This window comes from Lissotriton vulgaris, chromosome 5 (genome assembly GCF_964263255.1).
Source record: "Lissotriton vulgaris chromosome 5, aLisVul1.2, whole genome shotgun sequence".
NCBI classification, from domain to species: domain Eukaryota; kingdom Metazoa; phylum Chordata; class Amphibia; order Caudata; family Salamandridae; genus Lissotriton; species Lissotriton vulgaris.
Window position 1 is genome coordinate 813,011,823 of NC_141693.1, and position 26,781 is coordinate 813,038,603.

Genomic DNA, 26,781 nt, shown 5'->3' on the forward strand with positions numbered 1-26,781 from the left:
AAATTACCCCTGGCACCCCAAAACCCATACCCGCAGTGATCCCTAAAATTACACCCTTGCCCCCCAAAACCCATACTCACCCTGAATCTTAAAATTACCCCTGGCACACCAAAACACATACCCACGCTGAACCCTAAAATTACACCTGGCACCCCAGAAACCATACCCATGCTGGACCATAAATTACCCCCTTGTCCCCCAAAACCCATACCCACCCTGAACCTTAAAATTACCCCAGGCACCCCAAAACCCATACCCATGCTGAACCATATATTCCCCTCTGGCACCCCATAACCCATACCCACCCTGAACCCTAAAATAGCCCCCTGACATCCCAAAACCCACACCTGCCCTAAACCCTAAAATTACCCCTGGCACTATAAAACACACACCCACGCTGAACCCTAAAATTAATCCCATGGCACCCCAAAACCCACACCCACCCTGAACCTTAAAATTACCCTTGGCACCCCAAAACCCATACCCATGCTGAACCATAAATTCCCCCCGGCATCCCATAACCCATACCAACCCTAAACCCTAAAATTGCCCCCTGACACCCCAAAACCCACACCTGCCCTGAACCCTAAAATTACCCCTGGCACACCAAAACACATACCCACCCTGAACCCTAAAATAGCCCCCTGACATCAAAAACCCACACCTGCCCTAAACCCTAAAATTACCCCTGGCACTATAAAACACATACCCATGCTGATCCCTAAAATTAATCCCATGGCACCCCAAAACCCACACCTACCCTAAACCTTAAAATTACCCCTGGCACCCCAAAACCCATACCCATGCTGAACCATAAATTCCCCCCGGCACCCCATAACCCATACCCACCCTGAACCATAAATTCCACCCTGGCACCCCATAACCCATACCCACCCTGAACCCTAAAATTGCCCCCTGACACCCCAAAACCCACACCTGCCCTGAACCCTAAAATTACCCCTGGCACACCAAAACACACAACCACGCTGAACCCTAAAATGTCCCCTGGCACCCCAAAACCCATACTCACCCTGAACCCTAAAATTGCCCCCTGGAACCCCAAAACCCATACCCGCTAAGAACCCTAAAATTACCCCCTGGCACCCCAATCCGTAACCCACCCTGAACCATAAAATTACTCACTGGCACCCTAAAACCCACACCCACCCTGAACTCTAAAATAACCCACTACCACCGCAAAAAAAAAAAAAATGAACACTACAAACTTACACTACATTTGCATATTTGAAGGGGACTGTCCTCTTTGACGTTTCTATGTATGTAAGTCAAGAACAACATTCAAAGTAACCTAGACATGCAGGCAGTAGGTAATGCTGTGCTGAAAAATGCATTAAAGTTACTGGAACTTACATAAATAAAAAACTGCTGCCTGCTCCTCTGATATTATACTGTGGAGGCTGGCTGATCAGCAGCACTGTGTCCTGGCATCCAGCCCCTCGAAGGTCTCAGAGTAGATAGGTGGGGGTCAAATGGCTCCTGGATTCTCCTTGCCTGGGCCTCCTCTGCTTCTTCCCTGGTGCCCTTGGATGCGAAAATAGAAAGATCCATGGCCCTGTTCACCATTTATCTGGTGAGCAGTGCCTTGGATGTGAATTCCATCCAAGTGCCCAGACAGCAGGGTGAAAGGGATGGCCAGTGCAGGTGATGCTTTTCCTTTGTAAATTAATTTCTGCTGGCGTCATAGCCCAGGGTTTGCTGTCTGTGCACTTGTATGGAATACACATCTATACAAGTGCACAGACAGCACAACATGGGCTATGACGCCAGCAGAAATTCCTTTACAAAGGAAACGCATCACCTTAACTGGCCATGCCTACTCCCTGCTGTGCGCATCTTCACACCCCATGCTCACACCCGATCAAGTGCTTAGGTGAAATCCCTGCCTTCAGGCAAGGATTTCACCTCACGGCGCCACCGTAAAGGAAAACAAGAGGTGGGGGCAGGGGGTTCACTCACTGAAACAGTTCAGAGGCTGGCTGTCGTGCTCGGGCTGCTGGGCCTCTCAGAAAGCATTTCAAAAATCATACTCCGATCGGATGCGCAGCCTTCTTGCACCATTTCAGTGCGTGTAATCTTAGCCCGGGCAGAGGAGGCGACGGGGCTGAAGCCCGGTGAGCCCAATGGGTGTTGCGCGCCTGAATGCCAGTAACCCGATTCAAAGCCCCATTCTCCCGATTTATTTTTTTTAATTTCCCACTTTGCTCTCCTGAAATGTTGGCATGTATGCACTCCTCCCATGAGCTGTCACATTTAAATCCACACCACTTTCTCCACAAACAGTCCTCTCGTGCGACATCACAGACAACTTTGTACATGCAGCAGGGAACATAATCAAACAACTGAAAACGAAGCAGGGAGCACAGGAAAAATGAGACCAACAAAAGGAGACTGGGCTGTTCCTAGGGGGAGGCTAAGAAGGTCACTTAGGTGCAGTGCTCATTGGAGAACTAACCCTGGGTATCCATTGTGTTGGATACCCTACACTATATGTGCTAATCTTTATGCAACCTGGTACACTCTACTACGATTGTGCCCCATGCGGCAGAAATTAATAAACAGTGACACCTCACTTAAGACGTTCTACGAATTTATGTTTGCTCTGTATATATTAGCACACTGTGCACAGAACTATTTGGCTTTGCTAATAATTGCTAGATTAATTGTTGTTGATTTTTTTTGTGTGTGGACCATACAGTAAATAAGAAAAACCAATGCCAGGTGAAAGCATTGTGAAAAGTGGCTTTTTCAAAACCTTCGTTTTATTTTTATGTTCCGTATGTGTTATTTCAGCAAATCGCAAGAAACCCAAAATGGTAAAACCGTACAACAGTTGTACGGTGTACTGCATTTTTGGCAGGAGTCTCCTTTAATTGTCGACATTTCTCCAGTTACTTCCGGCTGACGCACACTATGTGCGTACATCGGTAGTCAAGACGACGGGAAGGCGTCGCAGAGACGCTCTTGACAGCTGGATCGACAGCCTGTGTGCAGGGACAGCGCGTGTGCTGTGGGAGAGGGTGCCCAGGGAAATAATCAGAGACTGGAGGAGAGAAGCGGAATACCTTGCAGGCCATGCGAATCTCGCGGGTTACAGTCGTACTCTTGTGATATAAAGTGTCGCAGGGACGGGAACAGACAATTGTGCTCGTAAACAGACGATCCCAATGACAGTAAATGACAAAAGGATACACGCATTCTTTTTTTTAGTAAAAAGACAAGCAGCAATAGAGGTCCGCTTGCAAGAATAGCAACACTAGGAGCAGTAGCGGTACCGGATTCGACTGGTCGTGCAGCGAAGCAGCCGAAGACAAGGCGGAGTAAGGGGGCGCAGCTGAGAATGACGCCCACATGACGAAGGTACGGGCCGTGTGGCTCTCAGGCGACGGGTCACACCGTAAAGCTGAGTTTAGCTTTAATAAGATCAAGCTTGCCTTTGTTAGGAGTCCAGTACCTGAAACTTCGTTCACACGAGTCGCTGGTGTTTCGCGCGTGGCCTCAGACCTGGCCTCTGGCTCGGTCAGACGGAGACGTTTTCTGAATCCAGGGCCGCATATTGCTTAGCAGAACAGTCAGTCACTCAGTAAAGTGTCACCATCTCTGGACTTGTAGCGTTGGAGCACGCCCACCTACCGAAGGCGGGAACGTTTAGCAGCTAAACACACTGCGACATGTGCTCCGTCAGGCACAGAAGCTGACATGGGTGGAATCCTGACCCGAGAGCCAATAAAAAGTTGACTAAGCTTTCCAGCCAATCATCAACATGGCGAGCTTCCTTTAGCCAATAAACAGTTGATAAAAGTTCGCCCAGCCAATTGTATGGCAAATGTCCGCACATACTTTAGGTCAGCGCATATTTCTCATCTTAAATTGAATGTTTTTCTTTCCGCGTGATTGAGTAGGATTTTCACTTGGGACACAGCTCTGGTACTGCGGGTTACTAATACCATAGTTACTAGTAAAAAGACTGGTCGTTAAAGGAACCGCAAGAAATCACGGATTCAGTCTTAAGTACGGGACTGAGCCGCTGCAGTCCTGGAAGCGCTCATCCTCGCAGACTCCAATGCTTCGATGCACCTCATGTTATATACTTTCACTTTCTGTAATCCAGCGGCAGTACTGGAGGAGGTCCCAAGGTCTATACTTTGGTACTAGTAAAGGACACCGGGTTGTTGCATTACGTGGACTATGTAACTAAGTGGACACGACCTTACTTTTGTAAAGAGTGTCTGAATCTAAGGAGTGAACGTCAATGGCCCAGAATAAATAGTGTCTATGCTAAGGCGGAAAGTCTCCCCTGGAGCCGAGGGATCATGCTACAGTGAGTTATTAGGAGGATGATTTCACGGCATCGACGGAAGCCGGTGGCCCAGATCGTACCAATGTAAGTATAAACAGGGACACATTTTCAGCGGCATTCAATCAGGGCATGTTAGGTGAAGGATGGTTAGCGGCGGGCGGGACGGTAGGTAGCTTTTCGTTATTGCCTGCTGTCAAAGTGCAGGAGCGGTATTGAGCAACAGTGCCAAATTTTGAGACCCATCCCTACCCCAAGGCTTTCCAAGCACAAGCTCCATACAGACAGTGGTCGAAGTGGGGAAAAAAAAGTAGGGGAACTGTGGGTGGAGAATCAGGGGGCGGGAACAACCGAAGATTGAATCAGTGGGCGGAGTCAAGGGTGTGGCTAGAAATAGCAAAACATACCAATTTTTAGTACGTTTAGCATTTCACTGACCAGTTACAGCTTATAACGTTATTTAATTAAAAGAATGGATATGTTTATTTGAGGTTTAATTCAGGAAAAAGCAAACACTCATAGGGAATACAGGTTTATGTAAAGCATGTGAAATATAAGCAGGAACAACATGTTACCTTAATGCTTTTACTCTCATTGTTCAAAAATCCATGATTATTTTTTGTCTCAAACATTGAGGTCATGAATGCAGGGCTCCTCCTATACACATGTGTTAAGCAGGGCTCAGAAGAGAAAGGGACTCTTCAGGAGAATCTAGACTCACAGAAACCCACAAAGGCTCCTTCATATTCATGTCAGCCAGTTGGCTGCTCAATCATAATATAGTAAAAAGAACAACTGGTGGACAGAATGCAGAGCAATATCATACATTCACCCCAGTGCAGAGAGATGGGCCTAAATCCATTGTTTATTTGCTCACATGCGATTTCAGTTTGGACCCAGCCATATGCAAATCAGTCTTGATCCTGTGCCCAATGAGAACAGTGTAGCCCGAACTGCCAGGCCAGGTCCTCCCTGGACTGGAAACAAGCATCCTAGGACCGGTTTCGGGCTTTCAGCCCTCATCAGCCAGGATAGCTTGATTCCATTGGCATGGAGAGCACAGGACTCATGTCTGAGCTTACCCGTCCCACTCGGGGTGACAAATGCAAAAAGAACAATTGATGGACAGAATGCAGAACAAGGTCATACATTCACCCCAGTTCAGAGATCGGGGCTTAAATCCATCATTTTTTGCTCACCATGCCATTCCAGTTTGGACCCAGCCATATGCAAATCAGCCTTGATCCTGCACCCAATGTGAACAGTCCAGCCCGAACTGCCAGGCCATATGTATTCAAGTGTCCTTTCATTCGGGAAGTGAACACAAAGCAGTTCCCACTGAACTATACAAATAACATATTGTTCTTTGATATGCATGGTAGATGTTCTTTGCAGCAGGCATATTACCCCTCTGCACTACCTTAGATGAGTAAAATAGCCACTAGACAAAACATGCTCCCATCTCCCTCCAGCAGGTACATTGATCACCAAAGTTATCTTGGCACTTGTATTGTTGACCGAAACCTGCTGAATATACAAATAACTTTGCAGTGTTTTTAAAACTCCTACACTTGTACAAAACCTGTCCCCCCAAACTAAACTGGCCCCTACCCTTCCAGTCGCCCTGGGAAACGCCTATTCCTGCCCTTTCACTGCTCCTGTCCAGTCAGTTCTCCTGCTCATGCTCGATCAACACTCCTGCTTCGTCAATTCCCCGACCCCTCCCTTCTCCTGGCCCGTCACTTCTACTGGCCCGTCACTTCTCCTGCTCGTCACTGCTCCTGCCCTGTTCACCGCTCCTGCCCTGTTCACCGCTCCTGCCCTGTTCACCGCTCCTGCCCCGCTCACCGCTCCTGCCCCGCTCACCGCTCCTGCCCCGTCACCTCTCCTGCCCCGTCACCTCTCCTGCCCCGTCACCTCTCCTGCCCCGTCACCTCTCCTGCCCCGTCACCTCACCTGCCCGTCACATCCCCTGCCTGTCATGTCACCTGCCTGTCACTTCTTGTGCCCGGTCACCTCTCCTGCCCTGTTGCCTCTCCTTCCACGTCTCCTCTCCTTCCACGTCTCCTCTCCTGCCCTGTCGCCTCTCCTGCCCCATCACTGCTCCTGCCCCGTTCACTGCTCCTGCCCCGTTCACTGCTCCTGCCCCGTTCACTGCTCCTGCCCCGTTCACTGCTCCTGCCCCGTTCACTGCTCCTGCCCCGTTCACTGCTCCTGCCCCGTTCACTGCTCCTGCCCAGTTCACCGCTCCTGTCCTTTCACCGCTCCTGTCCTTTCACCGCTCACATCCGGTTACTGCTCTAGCTCATGCCCGTCACCTCTCCTGCCCCGTCACCTCTCCTGCCCCGTCACCTCTCCTGCCCCGTCACCTCTCCTGCCCGTCATGTCACCTGCCTGTCATGTCACCTGCCTGTCATGTCACCTGCCTGTCATGTCACCTCTCCTGCCCTGTTGCCTCTCCTTCCACGTCTCCTCTCCTGCCCTGTCGCCTCTCCTGCCCTGTCGCCTCTCCTGCCCCATCACTGCTCCTGCTCCGACACTGCTCCTGCCCCCTTCACTGCTCCTGCCCCGTTTGCTGCTCCTGCCCCGTTCGCACCTCCTGCCTCGTTCACTGCTCCTGCCTCGTTCACTGCTCCTGTCCTTTCATTGCTCCTGTCCTTTCTCCGCTCCTGTCTTTTCACCGCTCACACCCGGTTACTGCTCTAGCTCATGCCCCGTCACCTCTCCTGTCCCGTCACCTCTCCTGCCCCGTCACCTCTCTGGCCCCGTCACCTCTCCTGCCTCGTCACCTCTCCTGCCCCGTCACCTCTCCTGCCCCGTCACCTCTCCTGCCCCGTCACCTCTCCTGCCCCGTCACCTCTCCTGCCCCGTCACCTCTCCTGCCCCGTCACCTCTCCTGCCCCGTCACCTCTCCTGCCCCGTCACCTCTCCTGCCCCGTCACCTCTCCTGCCCCATCACCTCTCCTGCCCCATCACCTCTCCTGCCCCATCACCTCTCCTGCCCATCTCCTCACCTGCCCATCCCATCACCTGCCTGTCATGTCACCTGCCCGTCACTTCTTGTGCCCGGTCACCTCTCCTGCCCTGTTGCCTCTCCTTCCACTTCTCCTCTCCTGCCCTGTCACTTCTCCTGCCCTGTCGCTGCTCCTGCCCCGTTCACTGCTCCTGCCCCGTTCACTGCTCCTGCCCCGTTCACTGCTCCTGCCCCGTTCACTGCTCCTGCCCCGTTCACTGCTCCTGCCCCGTTTACTGCTCCTGCCCCGTTTACTGCTCCTGCCCCGTTTACTGCTCCTGCCCCGTTTACTGCTCCTGCCCCGTTTACTGCTCCTGCCCCGTTTACTGCTCCTGCCCCGTTTACTGCTCCTGCCCCGTTCACTGCTCCTGCCCCGTTCACTGCTCCTGCCCCGTTCACTGCTCCTGCCCCGTTCATTTCTGCTGCCCCGTTCATTTCTGCTACCCCGTTCACTGCTCCTGCCCCGTTCACTGCTCCTGCCCCGTTCACTTCTCCTGTCCTTTCACCGCTGCTGTCCTTTCACCGCTCACACCCGGTTACTGCTCTAGCTCATGCCCTGTCACCTCTCCTGCCCTGCTCACCGCTCCTGCCCCGCTCACCGCTCCTGCCCCGCTCACCGCTCCTGCCCCGTTCACCGCTCCTGCCCCGTTCACTGCTCTTGCCCCGTTCACTGCTCCTGCCCCGTTCACTGCTCCTGCCCCGTTCACTGCTCCTGCCCCGTTCACTGCTCCTGCCCCGTTCACTGCTCCTGCCCCGTTCACTGCTCCTGTCCCGTCACCTCTCCTGCCTCGTCACCTCTCCTGCCCCGTCTCCTCTCCTGCCCCGTCACCTCTCCTGCCCCGTCACCTCTCCTGCCCCGTCACCTCTCCTGCCCCGTCACCTCTCCTGCCCCGTCACCTCTCCTGCCCCGTCACCTCTCCTGCCCGTCAGGTCACCTGCCCGTCACTTCTTGTGCCCGGTCACCTCTCCTGCCCTATTGCCTCTCCTTCCACGTCTCCTCCCCTGCCCCATCACTGCTCCTGCCCCATCACTGCTCCTGCCCCATCACTGCTCCTGCCCTTCATCATCCCCATAAGGTCACCAATCATAGACTTCAGAACATTGGAATATTTTCTTAAATCACTAACAGACTCCTAAATACTGGGGTCAAACGCCGGGCTGTCATTGCTTGAGTTGGAAAAGATTTGTCTGCACAGATGGCGTCATTATCAATAGGGCTTTGCAGGGGGGCGAATCTGTTAGTACATGCAATTATTAAATCTTCCAAATCATGTGCACATGGGTCAGGAGGTGCTGTAAATACTGCTTCCAAATATGAGCTTACTCGTTTGGTTATGGGTGCAAAACCACTCTTGCTCTTGGGTTTCTCAAACATCTTTGGAATGGTGTGTGTTACACCGGGGCCTGTATGGGGAGGACAACTGTCAACAGAACTAGAAGTGGCGTGAAAACGGCCCCGGTGCACCTCCGGGCCGAGATTGCCGGGAAACAGTCTGGTAGGCATTGATGAACGTTGCTTCAGCAGGTAAACACTGTGAATATCACTGCCACAAAACCCAACTAATAGCAGCTTTAAATTGGCATGTAAACTTGCTGGCAGCGTCCTCACAAATGAGGTGTGATCACGGGCTCACATCAGCCGCAGGGCCATCAGAGTAGCCGTTTTCGCACTTTGCTACACCGATGGCCCTTTCAGTCTCACTTTGCAGGCCCATTAGACCCAGCGGGGAAGGGGAGGAGGCCGGGCGCAGTGCAGAGGCCTTCTGAATATTCACGTTGCACCACTCATGCGTGAAAAAGAAAAAAAGGTGTACTTTAAAGTATGGCAATTTTACAGTCCCCGGTACGCTCTTTCAAAACTAAGAAGTAGGGGAACGGACTAACATAATTTTAAGAAGTAAGGGCACGCCGTGCCCTTCCGTCCCCGCCCACTTCTAACGCTGCATACAGACCACAGTACCAACATAAAGTTGTAACTCTCAAATTATGTAAAAATAGCTTTCAGAAAGGTTAATTCAAATTTATATTTAATATACATGTAGTGAGAGGAGGCACCTATGCCCTTCTGCAGTCTTTCCCAATACTGGAATTGGAAAAAATGTACTCTGGGAACCCATAAATTGGGGGGCAAAGTGTAGCAGATGAAAGCGGTAGAGCTACGAGGTGTGACATCATGAAATGCTGCGCCTAACAGTCAATGTTTACTTTTAAGAAATCTGCTCCAAAGAAGTTGGCCGCAAGGACAAATGTGACAGTAAATCTGTTCTAGCTTACTTAATAGATCAGAAGACGTCTGCATTGAAAATATTCTACTGGGTTAAGACGCCTGCTACACAGTGCTTGAGATGGAAATATAGAAGTGAATGTACTTCTTGTCCCAGAGTTCTGTTTGCTATTGGGAAGTGCTGGTCTTCTCCTATTGAAGCATTGGCACCGCACTGGGAATATTTCTTCCAAATTAAAGTACATGTATTTAGAGTACCTGGCCATTTAAAGCACTGCTGCTGCAGAGATCTTTTTGCCAAACCATTTTCAGAGTATTATAAAAACCATAAGATAACGCTCCCAGTTAATGCTTTTCCAGGAAAGGTCTGTATTGTGTCTAGTCACAGTTTGAACTCATAAAGAAGAACAGATGGTTAATGTACCTGCTGCAAATCATATTGTGTAACCTGCAGATCTAGATTTGTATTTTATGTAGATAGGTAAGTGGGTTTCTGCTTTTGACACAGAGGTCCTTTTGTTAGTTCCAGTTCATGAATTGCAATCACTGTATAGCACCGTGTGCTGTGAACCAGCACCAAGTAGCTATTTGCAAACTACATGTCATGAGTGTAGATCTTGGTTGTTTTTTACCCCTAATCTGTTGATGGTTTAAGTTTGCAAAGAAACGTTCCTTTTGGGTAGTAATAGTTTTGTTAGTACAGAGAAACCCAATCACTGTGTTATGTATTAAATCTTATCTATGTGTTTCTCGCTGCCATGCACTCTTAGCATAAAATATCTACAATTATGGACAATGTATAACTCCTACACCATATTACCCTCATTGTGTTTTGTACCATTTTGTATACCTTGATTCATAAACTTGTATAATTTATTGTCTCTTTGTGTGTGATGTAAAACGCTGTGACACCCTACACTGAGATGGGTAGCACTATAAAAAAAAAAAAAAAAAATTATCAGGTGCCCTTTAAATCATTATTTATGTAATTATTCATGCACAGATACAACTGGCATTCTTATAGTGCATACATATCTTTTACATGGGAGAGGTTTAACAAAGTCACAAACCTGCCTCCTAATCATAGTTTCTCTAAAATACTTATGAAATGATAAGCTGTGTGTCAATGTTTCCTTCCATTACATTGGTGTGTAGGTGGTTAGGCTCCGGAAGGCTTCCAATTGAGATGATACTTGAGCAAAAGACTGGCAGATGGCCCATTAAATGAGGTCTTTGTATTCGACATAGCTGTTAATGAAAATAAGAAAGCCCCCTCACCGCCTGCGCTGTGCTGCTCTGAACAGAAAAACACACAAGATGATGGATGGAATGTTTCACAAGGGCAAAACATTCACCCCCAGTCACAGATCTGGGTTTAATGCATCGTTATTTTGCTCACCAAGCCACCCCAGTTCAGACATGGCCATATGCAAATCAGTCTTGACCCTGTGCCTCATGGGAACAGTCCAGACCGAACTGCCAAGCAATGTCTTTCCTGGACCTGTATCAAGCATACTAGGACCGGTTTCTGGCTATCAGCCGTCTTCAGCCAGAATAGCTTGACTCCAGTGACTTAGTGAGCACGGGACCCACGTCTGGGCATACCCTTCTTACATAGGGGAACAGCAAAACACACAAGATGATGGACGGAATGTTGCACAATGGCAAAACATTCACCCCCAGTCACAGATCTGGGGTTAATCCATCGTTATTTTGCGTTCATCACCACCCCCTTTTGTACCCCACTGTTCGCCATAAGTTGGCAGGGTATGCTCAGACGTGAGTCCCTTGCTCACTTTCCAACTGGATTCAAGCAAGCCTGGCTGAAGACGGCTGTAATGCCAGAAACCGGTCCTAGGAAGCTTGAATCCGGTCCAGGGAAGGCATGGCTTGGCAGTTCGGGCTGGACTGTTCCTATGAGGCACAGGGTCAGACTGATTTGCATATGGCCATGTCTGAACTGGGGTGGCAGAGTGGGCTAAAGAACGGTGATGGATTAAACCCAGATCTGTTGACTGGGTGTGAGTGTTTGATTGGTTCAGATGCTCCATCCATCACCACCCCCTTTTGTACTGCTTTGTTCGCCATAGGTTGGCAGGGTATGCTCAGACGTGAGTCTCTTGCTTACTTTGCCACTGGATTCAAGCAAGCCTGGCTGAAGACGGCTGTAATGCCAGAAACCGGGCCTAGGAAGGTTGAAACCGGTCCAGGGAAGGCATGGCTTGGCAGTTCGGGCTGGACTGTTCCCATGAGGCACAGGGTCAGACTGATTTGCATATGGCCATGTCTGAACTGGGGTGGCAGAGTGGGCTAAAGAACGGTGATGGATTAAACCCAGATCTGTTGACTGGGTGTGAATGTTTGATTGGTTCAGATGCTCCGTCCATCACCAACCCCTTTTGTACCGCTTTGTTCGCCATAAGTTGGCAGGGTATGCTCAGACGTGAGTCCCTTGCTCACTTTGCCACTGGATTCAAGCAAGCCTAGCTGAAGACGGCTGTAATGCCAGAAACTGGTCCTAGGAAGCTTGAAACCGGTCCAGGGAAGGCATGGCTTGGCAGTTCGGGCTGGACTGTTCCCATGATGCACAGGGTCAGACTGATTTGCATATGGCCATGTCTGAACTGGGGTGGCAGAGTGGGCTAAAGAACGGTGATGGATTAACCCCTTCGAGGCTGATGACGAGCTGGGCTCGTCATGGTGTAGCCTCCTCAAACACTGATGACGAGCCCAGCTCGTCATGAACAATGGGTTTTTAAAAAAGTCAGCATTCCAGCAGAATCAAAGCAGCGCGCATGTGGTTAAACCCAGATCTGTTGACTGGGTGTGAGTGTTTGATTGGTTCAGATGCTCCGTCCATCCCCACCCCCTTTTGTACCGCTCTGAACAGAAAGCAGACAACATGCTGGTACTCCTGGTTTATGTCCTGGTGTCAGAAAATTACACTAGGACACATTCTGTATATTTCACTGGATTGGTTGGATCCCAGATCCAGCTCATAAGTAGCTGCCAGGACCAGCATTCTGTGGGAAGCCCCTAACTTCCTGCACTGACCATGCCCAAGCTCTATTAATAATGGTAATAATTACTTATTTGGAAGCTCAGTACCCACTGTGAGCTTCTACCTAGCATGTCCGTCACCATAGATCCATACTTGAATCTGGGAATGGATGACTTATCCCTATAAGAACAGATTATATTCAATCTTAAGGAAGCATTAGAGCAGGAACGTCAAAGCTCTTCTGAGCTAACTGGCTCCAAAAAAGTACATTGAAAAGATCTGGTAGGACTAGCACCATTCAATAATGTTTGTCTAAAGAAACCACCACAGCTTGCATTCTATCTACTTATGTGAAAATATTTGAACAAAAAAATCCCAGTTTACCAGGCAAAAAGCAGTTTTTGTGAAACATGTGCCCAAATGTGAAGCAATAGTGGAAAAACATTAAAGGCTGGAAAAAGTGTCCTGTCTGACAGCTACATTGGTCCTCCAGTAAGGCAAGCGGTCCACACCCCTTTGGTTCAAATGTACTGAAAAGGCCAGGAAAGAAGCACATCGCTTGCTTTGACAAATCCCTTGCCCTCTATTCCAAAACCGTTCACCCTGTCCACTTATTCTAGCGATAAAAGTTATATAGCACGGTTTGAAGAAAAGACTGGATTAAAGCTCCCACTCTCAGCAAGAAACAGATGGGGTTGTCTGGGGTTCAAATGAATGCAGGGCTGTTAAAACAGAAAATAAAATGACCCCTTTCCCAAAACGTTTGGAAGTATCCTGTCCAAAATCTTAACACCAACACTCCTTCAACTCTGCTGACACTGCCATCGCTCATCCTGTACCACACCACTTCATTCCCATTCATCATTAGCGCTGTCTCCCACTCATACCACCGCTGACCTGTGCAGACTCATTAGTCCTTGCAGCTCCTTCAAAACTATGAACGACACAGGGGTTTAATTAGGGTGTGTCCTAAAACTGACTTTGAAATGGGTAACTATTGGGCACTGTATTCATTTTCTTAACTTGAAAGGCATAAATATTCTCAACCATTACAGCATAAACCCTGAGGTAATCCATGCCCGTAAACCAGTGCCTGTTCAGTGTTTGTGTTCGGAAGGAAGAGGAGTCACAGAGTTACGGAGCGGAAATGTGCGGACAGCAGAGTCGGGGAGCCGCCACCCAGGCACTAAGCCCCGAACCCTGAACCGAGACCCGTAAGTATCAAAACGAGCAGGGGGTTTCGGTTCAACGTGAGAACCACATCAATCATGCCCCAACCGTACCCAAACTCTGAGCTCAACGAAAGCGAGAGCTCGCAAGGAGAGACCCAAATAAACTCAGTAATAGTTCAAGCAGAGATACATAGCTCAGAAATTCTAGGGCAACCCCCGTCCACTCATCCAAAATGTTGGGACAGTTCAAGCCCAAAAGACATGACAAAAGGCCACCAGTCCTGAATAGGAACACCAAGTACACAAGAACAACCACTGATTGAACTTCTTGAATCTTCATTTCAAAATCAAGAGGTCAGCCAAACGAGGACCAACTCACCAGAAAACTTAACATTAATTCCTTATGGGGAGGTGGGGAGACGTGAGGATACATCTTTAATCATCCTAAGCCCCTTTGTGACAGATAGTGAAAGCCCGAAGACAAAAAGAGATTAATTTTTGGGAGCAGATTACCACTACCATCTAAATTTTCTCACAGGAGCAGGGAGCAAAAGGAACGAGAGATCGCAGACAAAAGCAGAGTCTCCACCTCGGGTAACAAAGAGAACAAGGATCGGGCTGAGAAAGATCAGGCCAACAACTGGGGGTCCCTCTTGACAACCATGGACACAATGTCGACCGCCATATTCCACCTTCAGGTGGAACTGTTAAACATCTTGGCAGTACACATAGTGGGTATTGACAAAAAATGACAGGCATTAAATGACCTGATTGAGAGAGCCCAAAAACACAATTACATACAGCATGTAACATGCCGTTGCAAAACCTTAGGAGACACGCCCGATCGTGTGACCTCATGTCTTACCGAAATATTGACAGAAGTTAAGGCACAAGCAGCAAGAGCATATAGGAGACAAAGAGTTCAAGAACATAAAACAGAAGAAACAACAGGGATGAGTGAAAGAAAACCGTGTCAAAGTAACCCGCACAGAGCTGAAGAGCTCACCCTCCCAGATGTTTAACAGGGAGGGGATCAGAACGAGATCCAAAAGAAAAGAAAAATCGTTCGATCTCCTTACAACACTGGCCAGTCAAATGAGGGAAGCGGAGAGACAGGAACTGAGGTACAAGAACAAAATATCACAACAAGAGAAAAGAAAAGGCAAAGAAAAGCAAGAAAGAAGGGAAATCAGCCACAACAAAAAAATATATGCAATTAGTCAATCAACATACAAATAAACAGACAACGCTGGTGGAGAAACCCAAAAAGGCGGAAGAAGACACCAGGATCGCAGGATCCCAGGTGCGAGTCTCGAACATTCGTAAAGAACGAACAACATATAACCTGCACAGAGGGGTCATATCAGGAAGAACTGGACCTGGGCCTAGTAATAGAAACTATGGATCATTAGCCTGGCGTCAAGGCTATGCAGCAAATAAAAGAAAATAAATACAAGATCGCAACACAGCAAGGCTTGTTAAAAAGCAGAGAGGAAGGGAGAGTAATACCATACAAGAACAGGCAAAATTCCATAGAAGGCAAGGAAAAGCAAAGAGCAGAACCAAATCAGAGGTTCATGCAACCAATATACGAAGATAGTAGAGGCACAAAACAACAAAGGATAAAAGGCGGGCAGGGGAAAGAAGATAGAGGACAGCAAGACTGCAACAATTCATTAAATACAACAAAGAAAGCACTTTGGAATATTAGTTTGGAGAGGCAAGAAACAAAAATGGATTTTAATTAAAATAAGCCACTATTAATACTAAACTATGTTTCACGGGGACGGTTCAACAACCTGAACAGAGGCACAATGCAAACATTAATTAAGGAAATAAGAGACCTCGCTCACACCAAATACTCAGATTTGACATTGGTGGAATTAGTGCATCATCCTCACAGAAACAACAGAGAGGCAATAATGACAAACTGGCCTTCAAAGGAAACAATAGTGCAAATCATGAATAACCACAGTATCTTCAGGGCATGGAGGATAGAGCTACAATCAGTCGAACCCCCCTGCTACCCAGGACCATTACTACCCTTAACCCCTTCCAGGCTCATGACGAGCTGGGCTCGTCATGGTGTAGCCTCCTCAAACACTGATGACGAGCCCAGCTCGTCATGAACAATGGGTTTTTTAAAATCTCAGCATAGCTCCAGAATAACGCTAGCGCGCATGTGGTTAAATGAAAGCGGTATCTCAATCCTAAAGTTAGCGGCAGGAGCAAGCCCAAATCAGGGTTTTTTAGAAATTTTAAGGATCATCAAGTTCTCCAGTAAAGAACAGGCAAAGCTGGAAGATCAGAAGAATTTTATCACCAGGTCAACAAGCCAGGAAGGATCCTGGAAGCACATCAGGTGAGCAACAACTCAGCCTTGACTAAACATCTGCTCCTGGAATGTTCCTGGGCTTGAGAATCTCCTACAGCATCAAGAGGCAACAGAATTTCTCCAAAGGCACAACACAATTCTGATGCAGGAAACATGGTGCGTAGAGCCAATACAAAATATTGGATACACAGCTATCACGTATCAGCTGCGAAAACGTCAAAATTTGGACATCCCAAAGGAGGATTAGCACTCTTCTGCTCAACAAGGTTCAAATGGCAAATAGAACATTTAGAAATGGGGACCAATTGTGTGCAGGCTTTAAGAATAGTAAAAGAAAACTAGAGCAGGGACCTGCCAGCCATCATAGTAATAAATGTCTACATCCACCCCAGAAAATATCTAAAAGAAGAGCAGATGAAAATCCTATATGAAATATTGAAAACAATTTAGAGACCATACAAATGGGCAATCTGCTTAATGTCAGGCGACTTTAACATTAATCTAAGTAACAACAAGAAGAAGAAGGACCGGCTCCAGAAAGAGAACATTTATAGAAACAATTTGGAAAAGCTGGGATTAAGGCTCCTGAACGGAAACATAAATGATACACCGGCCGTCATTACATTTCTTAGTGGGAATAAAAGCTGAATCCTAGATAAGCGAAGCCACAATGCAGCAGGTATGTCACCTTCAAATTTATCTCCGTATGGAGAGTGATAATTTCCCACAGATCATTGGAATACAATATAAGACAAAGCTGTATTGCGCATCTCACGACCTACTCTCGGCACCCGTAACATATAATCCAAAAAGCCTAAAATGGAGGGGAAAAGGGATAGAAACAATACTGAAGGAGGTATATACGCACGCTGGTTCATTGGACACAATAAAAAAATAAACACAACAAGGAGGGAAGAACAAACAAAAGAAGGGGATTTAAAAACCGCATGGGAACAATTAATAAGCACACTATTAGAAAAATTCACACTAAAAAATCTGACATGTTGGATCAATCCAAAAAGTAAGCAAAACAAACGAACAAAAAAGCAAACATGACACAGCAAAAAGCTGCACAAAGAAAAAATGCACATTTTATGAGAAAGCCGAATTCTATTGAAACAGACAAAGGAAGTGAAAAGAAGTGATAAAAACAGACTCCGGGAAATGAGAACTCAGTTCAAGAAAAACTGCGGGGAAGCAAAAATAAGATACCGAGAAGATCTTTGGAACAAATTGCTCTTGGCAAGTCGACTACAGAACAGTAAATATTTATGGCAAAAAATAGCCTGTCTTTAGGGCACGCACAACACCAAAACTCAGGAATAAATGCAGCCACGTGAGAAGAACTCGTGTGGGATATATATGCTGTAACAGCGTCAAAATGACCACCGGACCACATGGAGATAAAAAATTCACAGGAATTGCGAATTTTGAATCCTGGCGGAGGCCGTAGAATTTACTGCATCTCAAGGAGCACACAAGATAAGGTACACTGTTTTTTGAAAAATCATGTAACACGCACAGTGCATGCAGCACTTGAGTGGCGGCACGGTGACCTTTAACCAACCACGCTCTAGTCAAAGATGCCCTCTAAAAAACGCCGAAGCTAAAGGGTGGCCTTCTCATAGCTAACCATTTCCTTGATAGTCACTGTTAACTCGGTAATGTCACTGGCCCTCCCCTCCCACTGACATAATTGGAATAACCCTCACTTAAAGAGCATTTGTTAACTGCTCACAACACCAAGAACAGGATTTATCCTTGTAAACTAACATATAGTCATTTGCTTTTTCCAGCACATGCCACATTGATGCAAATAAAGATAAAGGAATTCCCCTGCTTCGTCCTACAAGATGCACGCATGGTATGTGTTAGTTCCCATTTCACAATAGATTCACAATTGTAAAATAGTACACATCACACTGATAATCACGACAGTTTTTCATTTTATGTTTTTAATTCAACTATGTACACAAGTCCTTTTAGAAAATTCTCCATCCCTGAAGAAGAAGACCTTCCCATAAAGACGTGCCATTTAGAAGGTCGCAACGTGTTGGCTCTATCCGTAGAGAGGCTCCATACAGACAGAACCAAGTATAAGCCAGGTCCCGAAATTGGACACAATAGAGCCCATTAAATAGGGCTCTATCATTGAGTACTGATTATTATCTTTGACCTCTCCTTGGCTTAAAGAGTAATTTATGTTGAGGACAGGAAAGTAAAACCTGTCTTCATTCCATTTGATAGAATTCATTAGCACTACCTTTTCGCCTGATGTAACTTTCAGGATGTTACATGTAAGTTAGATTTATTGTCAGGCAACAGTGTGTTTGTTATATATATCTTTTATTGAAAAAGCACTGTATGTTTAATTTTTCATGATTGCACTGTATATAATTGTTGAGCGCAATTTTCAAAAAATGTCTTTGTTTTGATCAATTTAGGGTTTAGTAAAACAAATGAAAAAAGCAATACAATATAAATGAATATAACCCATGGATAATTAAAAAATCTTTTGGGAAAAAGTGAATTCTTGATTTATGGTGTCAGCGGTAGTTTGTTTTTTCACAAAGACCCAGTATGTTAAGCAGTTCGTCCCCAGCCACCATTTTGTGTTAACAAGTCAGCTAAACCAGCCCCCCCCCCCCCAGCAACAGGGCTATTCTACATCGGAGGGTGCTCTGAGACAGCAGTAATCTGCTTTGGTCTGTTTAAACTGTATTTAGTAGGGACTGTGGACTTCGTTTTTTGGTCAGAAGTGGGAGTAACGTTTTATTCAAACAGTATTGTTAAAGGACAAGTTTGTTAGGCCCTTACCTGCAGAAGTCCAAAGTGTGGATTGAGCCTGTCTGTATCCTAGGAATTTTCTGAATAGAGCAGCAGCTTCCAACTTCCTGGCCCGCAAACCTTGTCTGAGGTAGCTGGGACCTTATATAATCTACTATTGTTTGGTACATGTGTATGTACACTGATCGGTAGGTGTATCTGGTGTTTCTATTGGATTAGGGTTAGTGTCCTCATTGGTTGGGTATTTTAGGGTTCTGGTTGGTTTCTGGGTCTGTGATTCAATCAATGTAGGGTTGGGACTAGGGCTAAGGTTAGGATTATATTGGAAGTAGGGACTATGGCTTCCTGTGTTATTGGTTGTTGGGGCTAGGGTGGGACTTGGGCTAGGGTTAGGCCTTTGATTGGAAGTAGCGAATAGGGTTTCTGGTGTGACTGGTTGCTGGACTAGGTGTGGGACTAAGAGTAGGGTTAGGCTTTCTGTTGGAAGTAGCTTCCTGTGACATTGGTTGCTTGAACTTGGGTTGGGACTACTGGTAGGGCTAGGGCCTCTATTGGACGTAGCGATCAGGGTTTTTTAAACTGATTGGTTGCTTGGACTAGGGCTAAGATTGGTCTACTGGTTCCAGATTTTAGGGGTAGTGTTGTGATTGGATAGTGTTAGGGCTAGAGTTCTCATTGGCTGGAGGGGGTCACCTGATTACAAGGGCTGTAAAAGGCCAGGGTTAGAGCGGCTCAGCCCAGACGTCAAGGCTAAGGGTGGGGAGGACAAGGGCAGTTGCCTGTTTGAGCCTGTTCAGGGCAGAGAGGACAAGGACAGTTGCCTGTTAGAGCCTGTTCAAGACTGGTTTGGACCAGGGGCAAATGCTGCCATGTTCCCATTTAGTAATACCCACCCACAATGTATTTTCACTATAGATATGTATCTATCTTTGTGTATTGCTTTGTATAAACATGTAGAATACATATGTTGTTTAAAAAAAAAAGCAATCTTTGGTCTTCATGTACTTGCTTCCTTTGTGCATCTATGTACCTCCATGTACTTGGAACTGTGTGTCTGTTACTTTTCTCCTGAAAAAGCATATCCAATGCCCTACCCCATTTCTCATCCTTTAGCTCTATTAATATCTTTAATCTACATATAATTACCTCTTTTATGCATCTATATACTATCAATGTACTTATGGATCTATATATTTAACACTTTCTTCTAATTTGACATTTCCATTGCACTACCCTATTCCTCAGCCTATACGTCTCTCAATATATCTTCTAGCCCAACTTTCTGACTCATCTCAAAGTACTTTCTATTACTCTTTCCAATGCACTACCCAATCTATCACCCTATACATCTATCAATATATCCTCTACATCCACTCTCTCATTTATCCCAAACCCCATACCACTTCTATGATCCTGAAAATAACCATTTCTAGAATCTCTCCTACTCTACCCCTCCTTGCATCATCTGACACCTCTTTTACTATACCGATCCCCCAAAACAAACCTCTCTAAACTCTTCCCTCTGACTCTGCTTCTCCAAAAACCCTTTTACCTCATCCAAAAGCTTCCTCCTTCTGCTATGACCTACAAACAAAATCCTTCACTCTTCTATTCCTCCACTATCCTTGTCAATCAAAATAACAGACTAACATGTTCACTTCTCAAATTCCATATTCCACTATACTAACTCACCACTAATCCTTTATGGGCTCCAGAGTAGCGTGCTACTCGCCAATAAAGCGTTTCAACACCCCATCAGGGTTACAAGCGCTATATAAATGCAAACCTTTTTTCCCTTTTCTACCCCTCCCCAACCCTTCTCATTCTAAATAACTGACTAACCTATCCACCACTCAAATTAATTTCATGTTTTCACAATACTAATTCAACACTAATCCTTATGGGTTCCAGAGTAGCGTGCTACTTGCCAAAAAAGCACTTCAAAACCCCATCAGGGAAAGCAAACGCTATATAAATTCAAACCTCTTTCTCTCTTCTATCCCGCCACCTACCCTTCTCTATCCAAATAACTGAATTACATATTCACCACTCAAATTACTTCACATTTCACTATAATAATTTTCCACACTAATCCTTTATGGGTTACAGAGTAGCGTGCTACTCGCCAGAACAGCGCTTCAACACCCATCAGGGGTAACAGGTGCTATATGAATGCAAACTTTTTTTCCCTTTCTATCCCTCCACTATTCTTCTCACTCCAAATAACTGACTAATATCCACCACTCAAATTACTTTCATATTTCACTATACTAATTCACAATTTATCCTTTATGGGTTTCCGGAGTAGCATGCTTCAACACCCCATCAGGGGTAACACGCGCTATATAAATACAAACCTTTTTTCCTCTTCTATCCTTCCGAATCCAGATAACTCACTAACCCATCCACCACTTAAAATGTACCTGCATGTTTCACTATACTAATTCAACACTGATCCTCTAGGGGTCCCGGAGTAGCGTGCTACTCGCCGAAAAAAGTGCTTTGACGCTTCGTCAGGTCAGATGTAGTAAGTGCTATACAAATGCAATTACAATACAATTACAATACAATAGAATATGCAGCCAGTTTTTTACAGCACCTCAGATCGTGGCTAGAAGTAAACAAAATTTCCCCCCTACTACAAACATAGTTTAGGGCTGGAATGGGGACTTTAACAAATCTATTAGCCCTAACACTGTCACCAGAAAAGGCCAAATCAAGAAAAAACGTGCCTATTTCTCTGCTTTTTAGATCTCAAGTCTGCATTTGATCGAATGCCACGGGAGCACTTGTGAAAAAAATGGCTGCATGGGGCGTACCAAATAGCCTATTAAAGGCAATCAAAGAGCTTTTTATATGAACTTCTGCCCAGGTCAAAATTGGAGTTGTTAAGAGTCTAACAGATAAAGTCTACACAAACAAAGGATTAAAACAGGGGTGCATCTTAGCTCCATGTCTGTTCAACAAATATCTTGCAGATCTAGCACAAACCGTACGGAACATCAATGCGCACCCTCCCATACTGGCTCAAGAAGAAGTAGAATACCTCCAGTGCGCCAACGACATCGTCTTATTCAGCCAAACGCCAATAGGACTGCAGCGAAGGATGGATGTCTTAAAAACTTACATGGACAGAAACGGGTAAGAGCTAAACCTTAGGAAGACCAAGGTGGTTCGATTGGTAGACTCGAAAACAAGTACACCTGGTTCTTGGAAGGGAACAAAGTTGAGGAAGTTAAGTCATATAAATATATAGGATTCAACATGGAGCATCAAATGAAAGGCAAACCACACATACAAACAATGTAGGCGAAAGTGCAATCTTTAACTATGGCTTAAAAACTTTAAGAACGTAGTTGAGTTGTCCCTCATTTCACCATCTTTTTTAATAGTGATGAGTACTCACTTAATGCCAACAGTGACGTACAGTATGTAAACACTGAAAGAACGCGCAGGAGGTATATTAAACAAAATCCAAACAGGGGAATACAAATCTGTTTTCATAATCATGAAAACTGCATCTCCAGCACAGGTGCATTTAGAGTTTGGACTGCTGAACAAAAATACCAGTGTAAAGGAGCCTTTATAAAACTATGCTGGAGACTGCGCTCATCGGAAAGAGGGTCAATCAACCACATGTGCTGGAAGGAAATAGAGGAGCAAACACAGCAAAATAAAAAAGATTCAGGGGGTCTATATCTAAAACTGGCTATCAAGGAAGTTGGATTACAAGACGCCTGGCATGCAAGTATTGGGTAACTGGCCTTTTACAAAGTAATAAAAGTCACAAAGAAGCATTTTTCATACTTAACCGATAAGACAAGCCTTGCACTCAGAGGTCACCCCTGGACAGTGATACATTTCTATAAAAAACTACAGCACTAGGATTACCGTACACCAGTTTATGCAGTACCGTTTTAGAAAATGGGAAATAAAAGATCTAATGCCATCCTGGAAGGAACAAAGCGATACAAAAGGGGATGATGGACAGAGCGTTTGAGCAAATCAAACACTCACCCCCAGTCAACTGATCTGGGTTTAATCCATCACCATTCTTTAGCTCACTCCGCCACCACAGTTCAGACATGGCCATATTCAAATCAGTCTGAACCTGTGCCTCATGGGAACAGTCCAGCCCGAACTGTCAAAGAAATGTCTTCCCAGGACCGGAAACAAGCGTCCTGGGACCGGTTTCTGGCATTGCAGCCGTCATTAGCCAGGCTAGCTTGAATCCAGTGGCAAAGTGAGCAAGGGACTCATGTCTGAGCATACCCTGCCAACTTAGGGCGAACAAAGCGATACAAAAGGGGATGATGGACGGAGCGTTTGAGCAAATCAAACACTCACCCCCAGTCAAATGATCAGGGTTTAATCCATCACCATTCTTTAGCTCACTCCGCCACCCCAGTTCAGACATGGCCATATGCATATCAGTCTGACCCTGTGCCTCATGGGAACAGTCCAGACCGAACTGCCAAAGCCATGTCTTCCCTGGACCGGAAACAAGCATACTGGGACTGGTTTCTGGCATTGCAGATCAGTTGACTGGGGTTGAGTGTTTGATTTGGTCAAGCGCTCCGTCCATCATCCCGTTTTGTATCGTTTTGTTTGCCCCAAGTTGGCAGGGTATGCTCAGACATTAGTACCTTGCTCACTTTGCCACTGGATTCAAGCTAGCCTGGCTGATGACCACTGAAATTCCAGAAACCGGTCCCAGGATGCTTGTTTCCAGTCCAGGGAAGACATGGCTTTGGCAGTTCGGGCTGGACTGTTCCCATGAGGCACAGGGTCAGACTGATTTGCATGTAGCCATGTCTGAACTGGGGTGGCGGAGTGAGCTAAAGAATGGTGATGGATAAACCCAGATCAGTTGACTGGGGGTGAGTGTTTGATTTGCTCAAGCGCTCCGTCCATCATCCCCTTTTGTATCGCTTTGTTCGCCCTAAGTTGTCAGGGTATGCTCAGGCGTGAGTCCCTTGCTCACGTTGCCACTGTATTCAAGCTAGACTGTCTGATGACAGCTGAAATGGCAGAAACCGGTCCCAGGATGCTTGTTTCCGGTCCAGGGAAGACATGGCTTTGGCAGTTTGGGCTGGACTGTTGCCATGAGGCACAGGGTCAGACTGATTTGCATATAGCCATGTCTGAACTGGGGTGGCGGAGTGAGCTAAAGAATGGTGATGGATTAAACCCATATCAGTTGACTGGGGGTGAGTGTTTGATTTGCTCAAGTGCTCTATCCATCATTCCCTTTTGTATCGCTTTGTTCGCCCTAAGTTGGCAGGGTATGCTCAGACGTGAGTCCCTTGCTCACTTTGAGACTGGATTCAAGCTAGCCTGGCTGATGACGGCTGAAATGCCAGAAACCGGTCCCAGGATGCTTGTTTCCGGTCCAGGGAAGACATGGCTTTGGCAGTTCGGGCTGGACTGTTCCCATGAGGCACAGGGTCAGACTGATTTGCATATAGCCATGTCTGAACTGGGGTGGCGGAGTGAGCTAAAGAATTGTGATGGATTAAACCCAGATCAGTTGACTGGGGGTGAGTGTTTGATTTGCTCAAGCGCTCCGTCCATCATCCCCTTTTGTATCGCATCCTGGAAGGATCAGACATCAAACAAAGAATGTCGCTTGTGCAAATATAAGGAAGACAGTCTTGCACACATATTCTGCGTTTGCCTGAGCTACCTGACAGAAAGGAAGAGAATGCTGAAAAAAATTTGTATAGAGTTGGAAATATGAACATGCCGGCAAGCGGTACCAATTGGCTGGGGGGCTCCTCTATACCGCTCATATGCCCGGGAGTAAAATTCGTAAAAGTGAACATGAAAGCAATAGAACCATCAATTTAGGGCACCAGCTCTCCAACAAAGAACTACAACTGGGAAGCTAGCAAAACTAGTAGATCTTCTCAATATTAAAGCAAAACGATGGTCTTTGTATAAAGCACCTGCACTTTAACCCAGGGTTTACATAACGTACAAGGGAAGAACAGTAATTACTCTGAGCAAAAGATCCGAAGGTCATTTAATAGAAATTAGTGTTGTAAGTGCGGTTAAACAAAAGAGCAAAAACATCTCACTTTAAACCCCGGACAATATGAAGGAAGACATTAAAATTAAAATGTACCTCATCACAATAGCACTTTAAACATTGACCCTTGCACTTTAAATAACAGGACCACACAATGATCTGAGGAAAATGGGCATGCTCCTAGAAGGGAGTTTTTAAAGAACAATCATTTGAGTCAAGGCCTCATAAGAACTGCATTAATGACATTTTTATATTCGTTTTAACTTGGAGTGTATAGGTCCGCTTCGAAAGACTTGTTAGGAACCTACGCTTAAATCGATTTTTAGGAAATGTAAGGAATGAATGATTGTGAAATGGTTTTTTTTGACTAAATACTGTACCTGTTTACATTTCACATGTTTTACTTCATCCTGCTTTCCCTAAGAGTGTTTGCTGTTCCCAGATGTTGTGTTTCTCTAGTTTTATTTCCATGCAACATATGACTCTTGTATAGCATATACTGTGAACAGAGTCGCCTCCACATGTCTGGGTGAGTTCTAGTTGTAGGCGGGGGTTTATGATGGGGCATGATTGGGAGCCCTCGGGATGATGTCAATTAGTTTCTCACCGTGCCTGCCAGTAGGTCATTAAGGTGTTTAGTCTAAATGTACGTCCGATTCTTGGCTTCTGTGCCGCACGCATATATTGATGGTCACATAGGTGTCAAATGCATTGAAAGCTGCATTGGGGGGTGTGCTGCCGACGGCTGGGCCCCTTCCAGTTTTGCATTCCCATCTGCTTGAGGTGATGCCAAGGCTGTAGTACCTTTTTATTCCCCTCATCTTTCTGAAATCCTACATTTGCATGTCTCACATGTCATCTCTTACCTCTTCAGTTCCTGCTTTTCACTCTCTTCTACCTTAGTTATTTCTTTTCATCCGGTAGGTATTATTGATTCAGGATCTGGGCTGGCATCAGTGAAATACGCTACATTTGTCCTGGTGTAATATAGACTCGATCAGCAGTGGCCACATGTTTGCTTTCTTTAAGAGCCTCAGCCTGCAGAGGATTTGAGAGGTGTAGGGGGGGTGGGGGTGGGGGGTTCTTATTTTAAACGCTTTAGAATAACAGATGAACCCACATGAGGCAACAAAAACTACATATGTGATAATTTTGCAGTGATAAAAATGAAGTTATAGCATAGCAAAGTAGGTCGTTTTAAGACACAGTATATATAATATACCGTTTCTGTTTAGTCTATATTTTCCCTTTAAGAGTATTTTGATTTTTAGTTTTTCACAGCTTTTGCAAAATGTTTGTGTTGAACAGCCAAAGTCCCACAAAAGATGCTTCAAAACACCAACCACTGCCCGAGGTCGTGGATTACGAGGTCCCTATCACCATTCGCAAAACTACCTATGAAACGGGCTCAAATGAAATACGGTAATTGCTGATAATATATTGTTTGTTTATATTGTTAAATAATCAAGTTACAGAATTCGCTTCTAGAGAGAGAAATGCAAGTTGTATTACTGGATTCTATAAGATAAAGACATGCAGAAAAATGTTACTAGGAACTTATTTTATCATAGGTTAATTCTAAGTGTCTCTTTTTTTCATTTTTATTTTGTCATGAAAACATTCTACCGAGTGTAATTATTTTTCCAAAGCGTAATGATTTTTTTTGCTGCTCAGGAATGCCTCTCCATGGTAACCTATGTTTACTTGGGGAAGACACAAACCTATGCTTAGTCTCAGCAGATGTAGCGTGTCAAATGAGGCCACGATAAAAGAGGAAGTTTGAACTGCCAAGAGTATTGTAAGATTTGAATTCAGCAACATTAAAATGTTGGACTGAATTTCAAACGCCATTCTTATAATACTTCGGACCTTCTCCGCAGTAAAAATAAAACAGGCATGCAAT

At 45.8% G+C, this 26,781-nt stretch overlaps 2 protein-coding genes across 5 annotated transcripts in view; one reads left to right on the plus strand and one right to left on the minus strand.

The window, feature by feature from the left end:
- Positions 1-3,609, minus strand: part of ECD (ecdysoneless cell cycle regulator) — a 351,511-nt gene extending 347,902 nt beyond the window's left edge. The window contains exon 1 of one of the 2 annotated variants that reach the window (XM_086922289.1): positions 3,473-3,609. The gene's annotated coding sequence lies outside the window, so the exon portion shown is untranslated. Of the gene's footprint in view, positions 1-3,083; positions 3,334-3,472 lie in introns of those variants that run through there. The other variant, XM_086922290.1, reaches the window with a different exon arrangement.
- Positions 3,610-3,723: 114 nt separating this feature from the next.
- Positions 3,724-26,781, plus strand: part of FAM149B1 (family with sequence similarity 149 member B1) — a 641,735-nt gene continuing 618,677 nt past the window's right edge. Inside the window, exons 1-2 of one of the 3 annotated variants that reach the window (XM_086922293.1) lie at positions 3,724-4,402; positions 26,187-26,300. In XM_086922293.1, coding sequence (XP_086778419.1) covers positions 4,356-4,402; positions 26,187-26,300 — 161 coding nt within the window. In that variant the 5' untranslated portion in view covers positions 3,724-4,355. Of the gene's footprint in view, positions 4,403-26,149; positions 26,301-26,781 lie in introns of all 3 variants that reach the window. The other 2 variants (XM_086922291.1, XM_086922292.1) reach the window with 2 other exon arrangements.